General features: G+C 51.5%; 2 protein-coding genes across 2 annotated transcripts in view; both read left to right on the forward strand.

Annotated features, from left to right (window-relative positions):
- The window catches only part of IFT122 (intraflagellar transport 122 homolog (Chlamydomonas)), a 75,942-nt gene extending 75,077 nt beyond the window's left edge, over nt 1-865 (forward strand). The window contains exons 27-28 of the mRNA XM_006901039.1: nt 314-478; nt 776-865. Of these exons, the coding sequence (XP_006901101.1) occupies nt 314-478; nt 776-865 (255 nt within the window). The remainder of the gene's footprint in view (nt 1-313; nt 479-775) is intronic.
- An 8,050-nt stretch (nt 866-8,915) lies between these two features.
- On the forward strand, nt 8,916-13,863 carry RHO (rhodopsin). Its single transcript, XM_006901040.1, has 5 exons — nt 8,916-9,346; nt 11,026-11,194; nt 12,238-12,403; nt 12,530-12,769; nt 13,684-13,863. The coding sequence occupies exons 1-5, from the start codon at nt 8,986-8,988 to the stop codon at nt 13,792-13,794; spliced, it is 1,047 nt and encodes a 348-aa protein (XP_006901102.1). The 5' UTR covers nt 8,916-8,985; the 3' UTR covers nt 13,795-13,863.
- The last annotated feature ends 3,881 nt before the right edge of the window (nt 13,864-17,744 follow it).

The following is a 17,744-nucleotide window of genomic DNA, read 5'->3' on the forward strand; positions in this document are numbered from 1 at the left end:
CTCTCCCCCTCCCCCTCTGTGTTTCTTTGTTTCTACATCCAAAAGCACTTTGTTACAGATCTGGAAGGATGATGCGATTCCCCTCAAAAACTGCTGATATTTTGGAATTCCATTCATTCATTGTTGCACTTTTCTCTCCCCCCCCCCCCCCCCCCCCCCCCCCTTCCTCTCTCTCTCTCTCTCTCTCTCCTCTCTTGGTGGTGCTGACTGTATAGTCTCTGGTTCACTTTGGCCACCTTCAGGGCTGTGATCCCTCCCAGCTTGTGCCCATTGCTAAGTGTACCTGGCAACTGTCTTGCCCTTGGCCCCACAGCAAGGCGGCTCTGAGTTCGTGCCCGTGGTGGTGAGCCGGTCTGTGCTGCGCTCCATGAGCCGTCGGGATGTCCTCATCAAGCGCTGGCCGCTCCCCCTGCGGTGGCAGTACTTCCGCTCTCTCCTGCCTGATGCCTCCATCACCGTGTGCCCCTCCTGTTTCCAGGTAAGGCTTCCTGGGACTCATGGCCCTGGGCTTTCGTAGTTTCCTGACTGTCCCCTGGGAGGGCCAGGCCCTGAGGTGGGGCAGGTCCACTCACCATGGGCAGGCTGGGCAGAGGGGACCTCATGTCTTCAGCCCCGTGCACCTGCTTTTCCAGCTAGGATCACACAGATGGTGTGCTCTTCAAGGGAGAGTGCGGATGGGGGCCCCAGGCCTTGAAGCTAGCTTTAGTCAGAGGACAGGGGCCCCGTCCACAGACATAGTCACAGCCTTTGCTCAGCCCAAGGTCTGTCTCCTCAGATGTTCCACTCGGAGGACTATGAGTTGCTGGTGCTGCAGCACACCTGTTGTCCCTACTGCCGGAGGCGCATTGGAGACCCCACCCCGTGACTGCCCCCCCTCTCTTCGAGGAGGAGGTTGACTGGGGAGCGTGCTTTGGGCCAGATGAAGTCTGCGTTTCAGGGAGGGACCTGTGTAACCACAGCATTCCTATTTATGGCATTTCGTGCTTTTTAAAATAACACAGGGAGATGGGGAGAGAATGTACATATATTTTCTAAGGAGAAAAAAAAAATCTGTTACTTTCCAAACGGGGCTTGAGTTGTTGGTGGCAGCCTGCTGGAGTCCACAGATCTGTCAGACCATTAACATGTACATTTTGGGCACAGATTGCCTCAATAATTACAAATAAAAGGGCTACTTATTTTCATGAGTGTCTGCATTTTAGCAAATCTTCATATTGTCTGCAATTTAATTTCCTTATGCAAAAGTGCACCTGTTTCTAATATGATCTGAGAGGAGCATTACGTGTGTGCTCTTAAAATATAATCTAATCAAATGATAATATGGGAAGGGAAGAGGACTAGGGTGGATGTTTTATTTGGTCTTTCTTCATTTATTGTTTTAATGAGAATCCATCTTGACAAAAAAAATAAGGTACTCTGCCCCAAACATGGTAGAAATTGGAATGAAGGTGTGTGGGTGATACACAGGTCCAGGGCCCCTTCCAAAGGTGCTCTAGCCCAACCCCCAACCCCCCAGACCTCTGGTCCACAGCCGTCAGCCCGTCAGCCCTCCAGCCCTTTGTCCACCAGCCCTCATGCCCCAGCCCTCTGCTCCCTCCCCCCCAAACCTCTACTCCCCAGCCCTCTGATCCACAGCTGTCAGCCTTCCAGCCCTCTGCCCCCAGCCCCCCAGCCTTCTGGTCCACAACTCTCAGACCTCCAGCCCTCTGCCCCAAACCCTCTGGTCCACAACCCTCTAGCCCTCACACCTCTGGGATCACTTCTTTTGAGTTCAGCAGCTCCAGGAATGGGTGAGTGGCAGAGAGACCTGAAGGTGGAGAGAAAGTACATTTCTTGGGAGCCATTCACCTCACCTTTACATGTTGTCTCCCTTCTCACACCAGAAAGAAGGGCTGTTGCCTTTTTATAGCCATGGAGGAGGGATGCAGTGCTGGGCCCAACTGCTCCTGACTCCTGAGTGACCTCTAATTTTCCATCTCCCAGGGCTCCTTCTCTCTTCAGCCACCATTCATCTGCCCAGATGGCACCAGTGTGCTTCTCACAAGGTTCTGAAAGCAGGTGAGAATAGGCAGAGCCCAGGTCTGTGCTGGCAGCACCCCTGTGCTCTGGTGTTGACATCCCACTTACAAAGAGGGCAGGAAAGATAAGGACACCATTGGAAGGGTGAAACCTCTGAGACCACGCCTCCCCAGTGGAAGTACCAGAGCTAGAGCCACACCTGGAACCCCAGCCCTCACCAGAACAGACCCACTCCCCTCTGCATCTCTCTGGAGATGAGGAAAATAAAGCGAGCCAGACGGTTGTGCCAACAGAACTCCTCCGTTGAGTGTCTAATTACTTACCATCATGCATGCTCTCTATCTTGCTAAACATTTATTAATGTGTTAGGATTTCCATTAGCAAGTTACTTGAACTGAAATCATTTGCATATGGCTGGGAAAAGGGGAGGACAAAACAGCCCCATCCACCCAACAGGCGTCAATCACAGTGACAGATCAGATGGTCCCCTCTGGGGGAGGGGAGCAGCCTGGGACTCTGCAGGTGGCGTCTCAGCTAAAGGCCCAGGATGAGAGGGAGGCCTACAGGGTCCCTGCCACAGGGGTCTGGGCTCTGAGGCCTCGGAGCTTCTGATACCAGACACCTCACTCATCCTCAGCAGCTCCCCAAGACCAACACTCATCCCCATCTTGCAGATGCAGTGACTGAGGCTCAGCTACCCCTGCTTTGAATTTGTCAGACATGTGCTCAGTGAGCCGTTACAGATTCCAAATCTGTTTCAGCCTTCTTGGAGCCGGGGTCCCAGCCCAGTTCCAAGTTCAGTGCCTCTTCTTTAAAAAAAAAAAAAAATTAAATTTTAATTGTTATTTTAATGGAAATTTTCTGAAAGTTGGATTTTCTTTCATTCATTGCTGCACATTTTCCTCCTTTGCCCCTTGCTAAGTTCACTTTTTTTAAAATTTTTTTATTATTTCAATGAAAATTTACAGAGACTTTGCATTTCCATTCATTCATTGTTGCACTTTTCTCCCTCCCCACCCTTCCCCTCCTCCCAGTACACTCTTCTCTTTGAAAAGTAAAAGAAAAATTCTTTCATTGTTTTATAATCCCTCCCCCCAGGTCCACTCCACTATACAGTTCTTATTCTAGACTCTTGTCATGCCAATAATACCTAATCACATATTCCTTTTAAACAGTTTTCTCCCTCATCTGTTTCAAAGCAGTATACATTATTGAACTTATCTTTCTCAGTCTCCCCCCTACCCTGATGTCAGTCCTGTTTTACAACAGTGGCACCATGCAGTATTTGTCCTTTTGTGACTGAGATATTTCACCAAGCATAATGTCCTCCAAGGTCACCCGTTTTGCATAATATTTCATGAGTTCCTTGTTTTTCAGTGCAGCATAGTATTCCATTGTGTGAATATACCACAGCTTCTCTAGCCATTCATTTGTTGATGGGCACTTAGGTTGTTTCCAACTCCTTGCTATTGTGAACAAAGCTGTGATAAACATGGGTGTGCATATATCTGCTTGGGTGGCAGTTATGATTTCTTTGGGGTATATTCCCAGTAGTGGAATTGCTGGCTCAAATGGTTATCTCTATTTGCAACATTTTGAGAAAGCACCATACCACCTTCCACAGTGGTTGCCCCATCACTTTTTTTTTTAATAGTCATTCATTATTGCACAATTTCCTTCCTCCTCCTTACCCAGTCCTTCAAAATAATTGTATAACGTCTTAGTAGTTCCTTGTTTTTCAGTGCTGCATAGTATTCCATTGTGTGAATATACCATAGTATTTTAATCCATTCATTTGTTGATGGCCACTGGGGTTGCTTCCATCTCTTTCCCACTGTGAATAACATAGCAATAAACATGGATGTGTGTATATCTATTTGGTTGGCAGCTCTCTTTTCTTTAGGGCATATTCCTAGTCATGGAATTGCTGAGTCAAATGGTCTTTCTATTGCCAACATTTTGAGAAAGCACCAGACCACCTTCCATAGTGGTTGCATCCTTTTACACTCCCACCAGCAGTAGTAAAGGTTCTAGTCTTTCACAACCTGACCTGCATTTGTTGTTTGTCATGCCTGTTCTGACTTGACACTGAGGTCTCAGGCACTGAACACTCAGTGCCCCGTCCCCATCGATGGGAGAGGTGTGATGGTGCTGACTTTGGCCGCCCTTTCTGTGTTTCCCACATCTGGGGTTACTGAGATGTTCACGTGAGCCAGGAGGAAGCAGGCATGGGGAGGAGTACTGTGCTTGCAGCTGGCTGCACAGCCTGCTTTGGAAAGGAGAACATTAAAAATCTGTTGACTCAGGACGAGCGTGAGCAGACCCAGGGTGGGCCCAGGCTCCAGCCCTGCCGGGTCAGCAGGCATCAGTGGGGCTCAGTTGCTCCTTTCCCATCTGCCTCTAGCAAGTTGCTGCAGCCCAGGGGCCGTGTGGCCCTGGCTTGGATGACATGTGCCCCTCCTCCAAGGTTGGTGCTGGGTCTTTGTCCATGCACAGGTGTACGTGCCAGGGGCAGGGACAGACAGACTGACTGGCCGAAGTGGAAGCTGCCTATCCCTTCCCAGCTCCCACCAGCTGACACCAGGCTACCTGCCTGCCCCCTTCCCTTGCCACCCTCCTCTCATGTTCCACCCCCCCACAGGCTGGCCCTTTCTCATCTGGGTCTTGGCTAGGCAGCTACCCAACTCAGGAGGTCCTGCTGGGTCCCCCAGTCGGCTTCTTGCTCACTGGACTCCCTTAGCACTGGAACTTGGAGCAAATCTCCACCCTCAGGTTATTATCATTTCATCCCTAGAGACTGGGGTCTCCTAGAGGACAGGGACTTTGATCCTCTGAGAAGAGACTCTTCAGCTTTGATCCTCTGAGAAGAGACTCCTCAGCGTCTCCAGCACCTAGTCCAGGCCCTGGACTTGCGAAGATGTTTGGCAGACACTGGAAAAAGGAGAATGGCAGGAAGAGAAGAGAAAGAGCTCTTCTGTCTCCTAACTCTGTCCTCCCTTGCCGTCCCCAGCTAAGTCCCTCTTGTTATGCCAGGGAGGGAGCAGCAGAGGCAGGGTGGAGGAGGGAAAGGTGCTGACGGAGCAGCACTTTCCGCCTGTCATGCTTGAGGCTTAAGGTCTATTTGTGGACCCCCAGCTAAGCCCCTAATCCCTGAGAGCCAGCTGAATCAAGTTCCATGGGACTCCCAGCTGGTTGGGGCTGGGGGCACCACAACATAGTCACCTCTGCCTGTAGAACGAGCCCACCCCGGGTCCATAGTCCCCACTGGCCCATGCTCCTCACTGGCCCTTTGTGGCCTGCCTTTCCAGAGGTCATGGAACTGGAGCTGGAGCTGGAACTGCACATGGGAAGAGAAGCAACTCATGCTCAGAGTTATGCAGCCCGGGGTGCCTCAACCCACTTGGCCCTCTCCTCAGTGCTAGGAGGAACAGCCTGCCTCATGGGGTATAGGAGGGTTGTTTCCTCCCACACTCTTAATTGAACACTTAACCTGGCTTGGGAGCTGGAGAACCAAGCCCTGCATTCTTGGGCAAAATGGGTAGTTGATCAAGAGAGAAGTAAAGAAACTGTTAAAGACATTAAAAGGAACATGATGGGAGGTAGGGCCTGGCTTGGGAGGTCTCTACCAGGCCAAGCTGATGAGATGGTGCATGAGTGAAATTCAGGGAGAAAGTAAGAGAAATTCAGCGAAGAGTCTGGAGTCTGAGTACTCCCAACAGCCTTGTGACATGTGAACTGCTCTCATGTCCACCGTACAGAGAAAGAAAACCAAGGCACAGGGAAGGGAGGTGCTGGCCGAGCCTGGACTGTGATGGAGACACCCCTGTGTCTGTCTGCAAGTTTAGTCCACATGTTCGTGTAGGGGGTCATGCCAGCCTGGGTGAAGAAGGGTGTGAGTGGCTGTTGGCTCGGAAATCAACCTTCCTCTTGCGCGTTCTGTGGAGATCAAGCCCTCCACCTTGACCTCATTAGTGTTGGACCTAATCACCGGCCAAGCACCTTAAACTTCCAGAGGTCAGCACTGTCTCCTCCCTGCCCGGCCCCTGCTCCATCCTCATACTTTGTCTCCTCTTCCTGTGTGAAGAGCTGTTGGCTACCAGCAGGCCTGATCATGGAAGAAGCTCTGGGCCTCCAGCAGGCTGAGCCTGGAGAGGTGTTTTTTTGAGAAGATGGCGTTCACAATCCCAGAGTGGAGGAGACTGGAGCAGAGGCTGTCTTGGTTATAATCCAAAGAGAAATACAAGTGGATGATTTAACAAACAAAAATGTATTTTTCTCACAGGCTGGGAGCCCAGAGTGCAAATTCAGTGTATTGGCTCTAAGGGAAGCTTTCTCTATGTCAGTTGTGGTCTCTTCAGCTTCTGTTCCTTGTGGTGTGGAGTTTATCATCTCTGCTTCTTGTTTCACTAATTCTGCCTCATTAATGTAACAAAGACATCCCACTCCTAGATGTGCTTTTAATCACAGGTAGTGGTGGTGTTGTGTTGGGAACCCGCTCATAATAGCTGACCCTCCAGGGGGGTTTCAGAGGCAATAAATTGCACAGAGGAAAGGACCCATCCTTCTCCTGAGGAGCAGCTGGCAGTTTTGAACTGTGTGCCTTTAGGTTGGCAGCAAAAATCCTTAGCACTAGGCCACCAGTGCTCCCTAATCACAGAAATGGTGGTTAGATTTATAACACACGTTTTGGAGGAAGAATGTTCCTTAGGACCTTAGAACATGCCGTTTTCTCTGCTGGGACGTCTTCCCCCTACTCCAGATTTTTGTGTGAGTTTCAGCTCAGACTTCACCTTCCCTGAGTGTTCCCTGGCAACTTGCTGTAAAATTAGATGCTAGGCATCTGGATGCAATACATCCAGAGCTGTATGGAATTGGGCAGGTCTGCCACCAAGCACCTTGTTAAAGTGCTGAAGCGCTCAGATGGCAGTTTCAAAACCAAGGTGTGCCTGGCTCAAGCCATGGTCTTTTCATTTGCTTGCTACGCGTCTGAAAGATGAACGATGAATAAGGAAGACAGAGAAGAATCGAAGTCTTTGAGGTGTGGTGTTGGAGAAGAGTACTGACTATCCCATGGATGACCAAGAGAACAAGCAAGTCTGTCCTAGAAGAAGCACATCCAGGGTTCTCCTTAGCGGCAAGGATCATGGCACTTCCTCTCACATACTTGGGCCATGCTGTCAGGAGAGACCAGGCCTTATTATGCTAGAAAAAATAGACTCAGTGAAAGAGAAGGTCCTGAATAAGATTGACTGGCAATGACTGACTGCACAGTGGATCTGGTCAGGGTGACTGGGAGGCTGGTGCAGGATCTGTCATTGGTCTGCTGTTTCTAGGGTCACTGAGTCATCATCCACCTGACGCCATCTCACGGTCTAACACCTGTTACCACCTGAACGTGCAGTTGATGTTTGTTTCATTGTCTGTTTGGCGTGTTCTCTCTTCCCACTGAAGCGTGAGCTTCCTGAGGACAGGGTCTCTGTCTCACCACGTGTGCCTCCCTGAATCTACTGCCTTGTCTTGGAACAAGATGGGGTCTCAGTGGTTTGCTGAATGAGCAGTGGTCCAGCTTGGCCGAGGGGTCTTGCCTGTTCCTCACCTCGCTGACCCCCGCCTTGAACCCGTGTGTGAGGATGTGCTTGCCAGTGCCCAGTCACAGGGACCCGTAGGTCACTGACCCCAGCATTTTCCTTCTCATCATGCATCTTTTGGGGGCTCCTGCCAGCAGTGTCCCAGGCCCACTCTGCCTAGCTGTCAAATAGCAATAGAAATCTGCAGACAGTACACTGACCACCCCAGGTCTCTCCCAGCCCTGGGCTCACCCGCCCTTCAGAGTGGGACCTACAGTAGTGTAGGGCCACATCCCCTAGCCCGTAAGGCCCCCTCACAGCAGGGCTTGTCACCCACCCATGCCCATCACATAACTGCCTGCCTGGACGAGCCCTCTCTGGTCGCCCTTCTCTGGCCCCTGCCTCAATCCTTGCTCCTCACAGTCCACCTCTGCTGGACCTTTCTGCCACCTTTCAGGCAATTTCCAGGTCCCTCTACATAAAGCTGGGCCTCAGCTCTTCTCCTGCCCATCAGCTTTGTGCAGCCAAACCCCTAGGGCTCTAAGCCTTCAGCCTCTGCTCACCCCTTCTCCCCATCTTCACTGGGGTTCCCTCATGCCTCCCTTCTCCGTTGTCTCATGCACTGCCCTGAGAAGGCCAGCATCTCTTTCTTCCCACAGCTGAGTCTCCCTCCAGTCCAGGAGATTCTCCAGCCCTTCCTTCAGAGCCTGTGTCCCCAGCAGCCTGCACATAGATGCTTAATGAACCATAAGTACAAGGATTACAACTCTGTGCAACCAGCACTTCCTGACTGAGCGCTGAGGCCTGCCAGGCAGGGAGTTTGACCTGGGGAGTGCTGGAGCTGGCAAGAACGAAGCTGATTATCCAAGATGATGAATGTCAGGCCAGGGAGAGGGCCAGCCTAGAACAATCTAGGCAGGAAAGGGATGGGGGAGCCATGAAGGGAAAGAGCTGCCAGCTTGGAGGCTCATGGTGCCATCAGGAAAGACATCTAGGTCTAATAGAGCAGTTGGCATGGAGCAGAGAGACTCAACCCCAGCCCTGGCCCAGCCATGACAGTGAGATGTGCAGAGACATGGCGGGTATGGGACACATGAGGACCAACTTCCGGTTCCCAGGACCCTGAGTACCTGCAGTACTGAGCCCAGGATCTGTGGTGTCACCTTGACCCCTCTCGGAAGCCAATTAGGTCCTGGTTGCAGGAGGGATTAGTATGATTAATAACGCCCCCAATCTTCCAGGTGCTGATTCAGCCTGGAGCTTAGGGAGGGGAGGTCACTTTATAAGGGCCTGGGGGGGGTCTGAGCCCCTAGTCGTTTGCCGCCAGCGCCCTGGTGACCGAGCTCCGGCTTGGGCAGTACCCTCAGGTGGGAGCGCGGGCAGCCAGCAGGCCGCAGCCATGAACGGCACGGAGGGCCCCAACTTCTACATCCCCTTCTCCAACAAGACGGGCGTGGTGCGCAGCCCCTTTGAGTACCCGCAGTACTACCTGGCGGAGCCCTGGCAGTTCTCCATGCTGGCCGCCTACATGTTCATGCTCATCGTGCTCGGCTTCCCCATCAACTTCCTGACGCTCTACGTGACCGTCCAGCACAAGAAGCTGCGTACGCCCCTCAACTACATCCTGCTCAACCTGGCGGTGGCTGACCTCTTCATGGTCCTGGGGGGGTTCACCACCACGCTGTACACCTCCCTGCATGGATACTTCGTCTTCGGGCCCACGGGATGCAACGTGGAGGGCTTTTTTGCCACCCTGGGAGGTAAGGACCACGGCGGGCAGGGCAGGGGCTGAGAGGAGCTAGGGACAACCACAGACCTAGAGATGGTGTGATGGCAGCAGAGATGCCGTCCCCGCCGGGTCATCTGCATCACCTGGCAGCCCTTGACTGTCAGAGCAGGGCTGTGCTCCACAGCATTTCTCATGAAGGCATTTTCTTTTTAAATAAATGATCTCCAGGCCTTTCTTCTGAGTTACTTCTGCATAGACATGAAACACCAACTTCTGGGTCAGCAGCTGAAAGTGTTAACCATTGGACCCATGCAAGGACTCCAGCAATACTTAAAGTTTATTAGATGAACAAGCATTGTCAGTGATTAAGATAGGTGCCTTTCACTGATTGCAGCCACTAAAGTCTTTATCCCATTAGAAGAGAGGTTGTTGCCTCGTTTTTACAGCAAAGAAACTGAGATTCAGAAGAACAACAGTGCTGGGGGTCCCACAGTGCTCGGGGCACAGCTGAGTTCTGGGCCATTCTGTGGCTCCTCAGACTTGGGTTCTGTCCCTCAGAACAGGTGTGTTGGGTCAGACCCATGCTGGGCACTGGAGATAGCGCCACACACACCCCTGCCCCACAGAGGCCCCCAGCCTTCGCTGCCCCTGTCATGGCATTTCCCCTTAGCAGCACCACTGCTTGGTGGTGAGTCCTGTCCTCCCTGGCCCAGTGCTGCCCGAGTGCCACTCCAGCATGTCTGCTGTACTTGAATGCTTTTGTTTGTTTGTTTTAAAGCAGTTGGGATCTGGAAGGTAGGTCTTTTTATTTGATTAACAGTGTGTTGGGGCTGAGAGCCTCTTGTTCAAAGCTATTAGGACCAGCGAGGTGGGCAGTCACTTGAAAACTTTTTGTGTTGGGAGAGTTCATTACCTTCTAAAGCAACCCCTTTCCTAGAGAAATATACCTGTATTCTAAAATAAATTTTAAAAAATTGGGGGGAAAGTGGTAGATATTGGCTGAAGAGGAAAGAATTTCATTTAGGGACTGGCAGGGCATGCCCAGAGTCTTCTGCTCTGACCCAAGAACATCTCCCGGGTTGTGAGACAAGATGAGGTCAGATTCAGGTTATTCCAAATTGGGGGGTGAAGGGTGGCTGCCTCTCGTGCACACACACAGGGTTCTGGCCCTCACACGTGCAGGGTTCTGGCAAGCCCTTCCTGGGGAGCTGACCGTCAGTGAGTGCTATTTGCTGCCTTCACTTCACATATCACTTGGACTGATATGAAGAAAGTGGGGTGGGTGGAACAGGGGTCCCTCAAACAAATGTGCATTGCTCTGAAGAATCTCATTTACAACTGCTGTCCTGGAATCACCTGGTAGGGCTCCTTGCAATCTCAGAAATGTCCCAGTTAGGTTGATAAGTTTGCAGCTCCCGCCTGCCAAGCTCCAAGGTGGCAGTACTGCGAGGCTGTCTGAGCTCCTTCAGTGTTTCCTTTTCCTTCCTCAGGGCAGAGTTGCTATGGTCAGGCGCCATGTCCCTCGGGGCCCCAGTGTTAACCAACTCACCACTCTGGGGATACTGCCCACCCTACCTGCCACCCTGCTCCTCACTATTAGACCTCCACCTGTACTCAAGCTCCCCTCGAAAAAGGAGTGATGCTTCCTCCCCAGACAGGCTGCCAGGGTCCCCAGAGGGACACACTGACCTACCCCTGGCTGCCTTGCAGGTGAAATTGCCCTATGGTCATTGGTGGTCCTGGCCATTGAGCGGTATGTGGTGGTGTGTAAGCCCATGAGCAACTTCCGCTTCGGGGAGAACCACGCCATCATGGGTGTCGCCTTCACCTGGGTCATGGCCCTGGCCTGCGCTGCACCCCCGCTCGCCGGCTGGTCCAGGTAAGTGGGCTGGGTAGAGAGGGCCCTAGTCAGGATTCAAACTCAGGCTTGTCCAACTGCAGAGACTGAGTTCTTAGACCCCACTGCCCCAGATGCCCCAAATCTGGCAACTGCCCCAGCTTGGGAAGGAGGAGCAGACCCTGGTATAGCTGTGGAGGCTGGTCCTGGCCTCTGAACCCCCTTGTCAAGGAGAATCCAAGATGCCCCAGCACTTCATCTTGGCTTTGCCTATAATCCTCAACTAAGCCATGGCCAATTCCAATCCTCTTTGGCCCAGGGCTCCATGGGTAGTACTGACCTTGGCCCTCTGCACAGGGGAGGCTGGGCCTTCCTAGCACAGCTGGTAACACTGGCCACTGGGAACTAGTCCAGCCCAGCCTCAGGCCATGGTGGGACTTCCAGATTGGAGAGTCTGGGTGGTCAAAACATAGGGTGCTTCTGTCGTCCCTCTGCCTCAAAGAAAGACCACTATCTCCCCTTTCACGCTCTCTAATATTCCTGGGGTCAGTTGCTCACTCCTTGTTAACTCTGAGTCCGTTCTCCCTCCCAAACTCTTCTCTGTCCTCCCCCATCTGGCAGTTACGTATATGTCCTCTCCCAGTGGCCATTCCATGTACAACTTTCTATCCTCAGAAACCCCTGAAAACAGGCCCTGCCCACCTCGGGAGCTTCTGTTTCCAGAAGCTGCACGTGTGTGTCTTTGGCCTAGAAAACCGTCATGTTCTTTTGCTAAATGAGAGCCTATTTTGTACAGACTGCCTCAAAAACAGATCTCTGGAGGGATTCCTCTCCAAGAAAAAGTCTCTGGGAGGTTGGGCGGTTCCATCCGTGCAGAGTGAGGTGTGGTCTTCAGGCCCTGCTGGGTGGGAGCTACTGGGTGGTCTCTCCTGATCACACAGCCAGCCGTGGACCCCCCTTTCTTACCTCAGTTGATTCAGTCATTTGAGAAGCAAAGTGAGGGGCAGAGATGTGTGGCAGAGCTAGACAGCTGGCCTTGGGCCACTCACAAGACCTTTAGGAGCGGCCTCTCTTCCTGGCCCCAGGTACATCCCAGAAGGTATGCAGTGCTCGTGCGGGATCGACTACTACACCCTCAAGCCCGAGGTCAACAACGAGTCCTTCGTCATCTACATGTTCGTGGTCCACTTCACTATCCCCTTGGTCGTCATCTTCTTTTGCTATGGGCAGCTCGTCTTCACGGTCAAGGAGGTACGTGGGTGCCAAGGCTGGCCTTGTCCCTGAGGGCACTGCTCAATCCCCGCCTGTGATAGGTCCCCAGACAGGCCTGGCCCTGGCCTCGGAGCCCGTCTGGACACCCAGCCTCTCCCCCTGCAGGCAGCTGCCCAGCAGCAGGAGTCAGCCACCACCCAGAAGGCAGAGAAGGAAGTCACCCGTATGGTCATCATCATGGTCATCGCTTTCCTGATCTGCTGGGTGCCCTACGCTAGTGTGGCCTTCTACATCTTCACTCACCAGGGCTCCAACTTCGGGCCCATCTTCATGACCATCCCGGCGTTCTTCGCCAAGAGCTCCTCCATCTACAACCCTGTCATCTACATCATGATGAACAAGCAGGTGCCTGTGGGTGGGGCGGGCCGGGGCGGGTCACATCCTAAGGGGGACGCAGTCTTCCTGTATGGGCTACACCCAGAGAGCTCTGGGGGCTTAGTGGTAAGGAAATGCACTGCCAGCACAAAGGTTCCAATCCACCAGCTGCTCTGCGGGAGAAGGATGGACAGTCTCCTCCCATGCGATTTACTGCCTCTGAAAACCCACCGCAGGTCAGTTCTGACACAATACTCAGCAAGAAGACTGCATCGGGACAGTATGCAGCACTGGTTGGCAGCTTCAGTGCATTTGAAATGGAGATTCCTGGTCCAACCCAGACCTGAACCAGAACCTCTAGGGGTGGGCCCAAGAACTAGCATTTCTAATGATCCACCCAGGAGAGTCTGCACTTGATCAGGCTTAAGAAATATTGATCCTGATGGAAATCTATTTTTGAGGCAAATAGTCCAAGTTCCCCAGCTGGGAATGGAATAATGCCAGTTTCCATAAAACTAAACAAGACACTAAGAAAGTCTCATGGTGAGGGTTAAAGCATTCCTTACAGAGAGACCAGAGGCTTCTCTGCAGAACCTACAGTTCCGGGATGGGGGGCGGAGCGTTGTCTCTACTGTGAGGCATGAGTTCAAATCCCAGCTCTGCCATTTTTCTAGCTGCTTGTGCCTGGGTGGCACTTCCATTTCCTCCCTCACAGAAGGATAATGTGTAGGAAGGCCCTGGTGCATTTGAGTCTTGGGGACAAAGTCCCTTTGAGTTTGGTCCTTGGCGTTTTCAGCAGAGGTCATTGCTGAGCAGCATGGTCCCTCCAGAGAGCCAGGCCTGAGGAGAGCGGAGGCTGAGAGAGGGAAGCAGGAAGGAGTTAGAGGCAGAGCCCCGTCCTTGCCAGTCCGTGAGGGTCCTGACCCCCACGCCTTGCCTTCCAGTTCCGGAACTGCATGCTCACCACCCTCTGCTGCGGCAAGAATCCATTTGGTGAGGAAGAGGCCTCCACCACCGTGTCCAAGACGGAGACCAGCCAGGTGGCCCCGGCCTAGGCGCTGCCTGCGACTGCGGCTGTAGGAGAATCGCACCCCCACACCCGCCCCGAGCCACAGCCACCCACCGGGAGGATGCTTGTGGGGATAAGGCCACACAGGTTCCCTGATTTAAAAGTAAAGAATGAACTTATGAGAGAAAAATGAAGCTGCCTCCTTGGTGGGCCTGACCTGAGGAGGGATGCTTACTGAGACCCCCAATCTGAAGTTCCCAGGGGCTGACAGCATCAGCCCCCCTCCTCCCTCCTTATCTCTTAGAGTCACAAAGACTCTTGCTCTCTGGAAAAAAGTGTCCCAGCTTAGGGATAAGTGTCTAGCACAGAGAGGGGCACACTGTAGGTGCTTAATAAATATTTGCTGGATGATGGATGGAAGGAATGAATGGGCGGGGAAAGCCTATACTTACAAAACGACTTTAGCAACAGCGGCTCACACTTCAGGCTGTGTGACCCTAGTAGCTGCATTCCCTCTTGGCCCTCCACGTCTTGCCCCACAGAATGGAAACCCCAGCTCCAGAGCCGCCTCCCACCCAGCACTGCTATGGCGCTCAGATGAGGTGTGTGTGTGTGTGTGTGTGTGTGTGTGTGTGTGTGTGTGTAAGCACTTTGTAAATGGTAAGAAGCTGTACAGGCTGTTAGTTAACATTACACCAACTAATAGGTTTAATTCATTACTGTCATCATCTCCTCTTGTTAGTGGTCATTTTGAAATCAAGCACCTAGACAATGGGATTTCACTTAACCTTAGCAGATTTTTTTTTTTAATTAGCTGGGTGTTCAAGGCCACATCAGGGACCAGGAAACCAAAGGGAGGGACAAGCCAGGGAATGTAGTTGTCAGACCTAAACAGCCAGCATCAGACAGCATGGGGTCCAAGCCCAGCTCTGACCGCTGGCATGAAGCTTCAGGCCCAGTGTCCCCTTTCCCTGGCCTTTCCCCCTGCTTCTAGAAAACACCTGCTCCTTCTGCCCCAGCTCCAGATCACAGCATCTCTGGTCAGTACGGAGATTCTAGCAGCATGCCCACCTGTCCACATTTCAGGAAGAGCTAGCTGAGTCCTTGGAGGCACTCTTGTCTCTCGGATCTGAGGCAGTGGGTAATTCTGCCAGAGCCTCCCTCCCTGGGGGTGTTCACTTTCCAATTGCAGCGCCTGTGGTGGACAAAGCCCGGTCTTCAGTGGCTGCTCGTCTGTTGTCCAGCAGAGCCCTGACTTCTAAGCTGCCAGCACCCAGAAGGGAGTCAGAATCAAGCGGCCTCAATAACCTCCCCCTCATTACCAAAGCCAGGAGCTCTAGCTTCCTCAGCACTGCCTGGAGAAAAGGCAAACCAGGACATTAAAATCTCAGCTCCTATACTTTGCGTTCCTTTATGGTGGTTCTTGTTGCTTTTCAGCATCTTATCTGCAAGGTTATTTGAAACTGGGCTGCATCCCGCTCCCGCCCGGAGAGGCCTGGACTGGGCCACCAGCTGAGCAAAGCAGCCCAGGGCCCCTGGAAGAAGTAGAGGGTGAGGGTGGGGAGCAGGAGAAAGTGGTTCCAAGAATGGGAACTTGTGAAACGCAAGCAAGGTTTGTTGGTTGGTTGGGTTTGGGGTGTTTTTTTTCCGTGTTTTTTTTCCATCTCCCTGAGCCTCCTTATCGTCAAAGTGGCCTCTTTGACCTGACCTTGAGGGGATTAGATGAGGCTGTGCACTTTAAGCAGCAGCAGATGGGAGGGAACTTGCAGCCATGCCCTCCTGGAGCCCTTCTATGGCAGGAACAAGACGGAGGACCTCGGAGGACGAGGTCTCCGGAGTCAGCTCCATGCCCAGGGAGGGAAAGGGCGAAGGAGCTGGCACGAAGATAGTGCTTCAGTGAGGTTGCGGGAGGGGACACACGAGGCCTCAGTCACCGCCCCTCACCAAGGAACACCAATCAGGAAGGTCATTTCAGTGGGACTGAAACCAAGTGAGGAAGAGCCCAGGGCTTCAAGCGGAGCTGGTTGCAAAAGCTGAGATGATGGAAGTCTGTTTCCCCACTTCTGGCTCTGTTTTTTTCTTTACTGGATTCACTGCCAGGTAGTCTGTCTACAAGACTAGTCCCCAAAGCCCACTACCAAGCAAACCAGGAGAAATAAGACTTCTCTTTCCCATTGGTTCCAGGAAAGGTCTCAGGCTGGGCTCTCATTGGCCAGACCTGGTTCACATGCTCACACATAAACGTATCCTCATCCTCTGATTGGCCAGGCCAGTTTACATACTCACTCCTCTAGCACAAATAGTGCTGCTGGTCTGAGCACGGGGTAGAGTCCCCAAAGGAGGCTCAAAGGTCCCCTGACCAGAAGAGGCAAGTAGGCAAAACCAGCAGTGGCTCAGAGGATAAAGAGGGGTTAGGAGCATTTCAGTGTCCCTACATGGACTTTCGTTCATAGGGTCACTATGAGATGCCTACGACTTGACAGCACTTAACAACAACAACAACAATGTTATAGACTACCACTTCCCCAAACTCCCCTACTACGGCTTAGTCTCACATCCAGGGAAACATTTTACTGTAAAACGAAAAGATACACAGAAAGCCTCTGCACCTCTTTAGTTTACAATTATTTTGCAGCCACTGATTGAGCACCTGCAGTACATGTATGATAAGGTTATTGCTGCTTAAAAATTGCAGGAAAGGTGGTGCTGCCTCCTGGACAGGCTCTCAGCATACTATGTAAGTGTATATTGTATACATTTGTAGCTCAAATCAAGCAAACTGAAGGAAGCCAACCTCAGAGATCAGGTCTTTGTGCCATGACCCTGCCAGTTGAAGGTCATAGAGTCCAATCATACACTGTCCCAAAGTCAGCAGGCACCTGACCCTGTGGTACTTGTTAATGGTTCCATCCTGTGCCCTGTAAGAGATACAGGAGATGGAACCACAGCGGCAACAGTATGACCTGGGCAAATCCGTGGACCTCTCTAGCCCCTTATCTGTACAGAGGAGAATAATTTTATCAGAATTGTCTAAAGGGATCAATGAGAGTAATAATAGAATGTGGTACTCAAGCAGGTTTTTAATCACTGAGCTCCCTTTCTAAAGACATAAACCAAGTTGAAAGGAGACAACTCCTTGTCTGGTAACAGCTAAATGCATAAGAGATTAATGTAACAGCAGAATTTTCAGGAAAGGGAAGAAGAGAGTGCTCACTGCCCCAAATATACATTTCTCTTCCTTCAGTACTATCACCCCAAGTTCTAGCTGAGCATTTTGCCACCCAGTGTAAGGCACCCAGCTTACACTGTACATGGGATGGCATAAGATTAAGCTCTAGCCACTGAAATGTAATCAGAGTAAGTATATGCAGTCTCTAGGTTGTGCATATAATGAAATGTGCGAAGAGCTGGAGTTGGAAAAATCAAAACAGGAACTTGTTCAGCACTTTTTAAGCTGAAGGAATTAAAAGAACAAATTCAAGCCTCAAGTTGAGATATTTAAAGATGCTGTCGGCAGAATATTGAGTGACCCAGGAAGCAACAAAAGAAAGTGGAAGTTGTACAGAGTCACTATACCCAAAAGAATTGGCTAGCACAGAAAAATTTAATGAAACAGCATATGATCAAGAGGACATGATGATAAAAGAGGAAGTTCAAGCGTCTTTGAAGGAATTGGCAAAAAATAAGGCCCCAGGAATTGACAGCATACCAACTGACATATTTCAACAAATGTTTCCCTGGATGCGCTCACCAGGTTATGCCAAGAAATTTGGAGGACAACCGCCTGGCCAACTGATTGGAAGAGATCCATATTTATTCCCATTCCAAAAAGAGGTAACCCAACAGAGTGTGGAAATTATCGAACAATCTCACTAATATCTACCTGTGTTTCATTGACTATGCAAAGGCATTTGATTGTGTGGACCACAACAAAATGTCGCTGACTCTCAGAACAGTGGGAATCTCAGAACACTTGACCACTTGACTGTGCTTATG

This window comes from Elephantulus edwardii, unplaced genomic scaffold (genome assembly GCF_000299155.1).
Source record: "Elephantulus edwardii isolate Elephantulus edwardi_28Jun2011 unplaced genomic scaffold, EleEdw1.0 scaffold00306, whole genome shotgun sequence".
Taxonomy (NCBI): domain Eukaryota; kingdom Metazoa; phylum Chordata; class Mammalia; order Macroscelidea; family Macroscelididae; genus Elephantulus; species Elephantulus edwardii.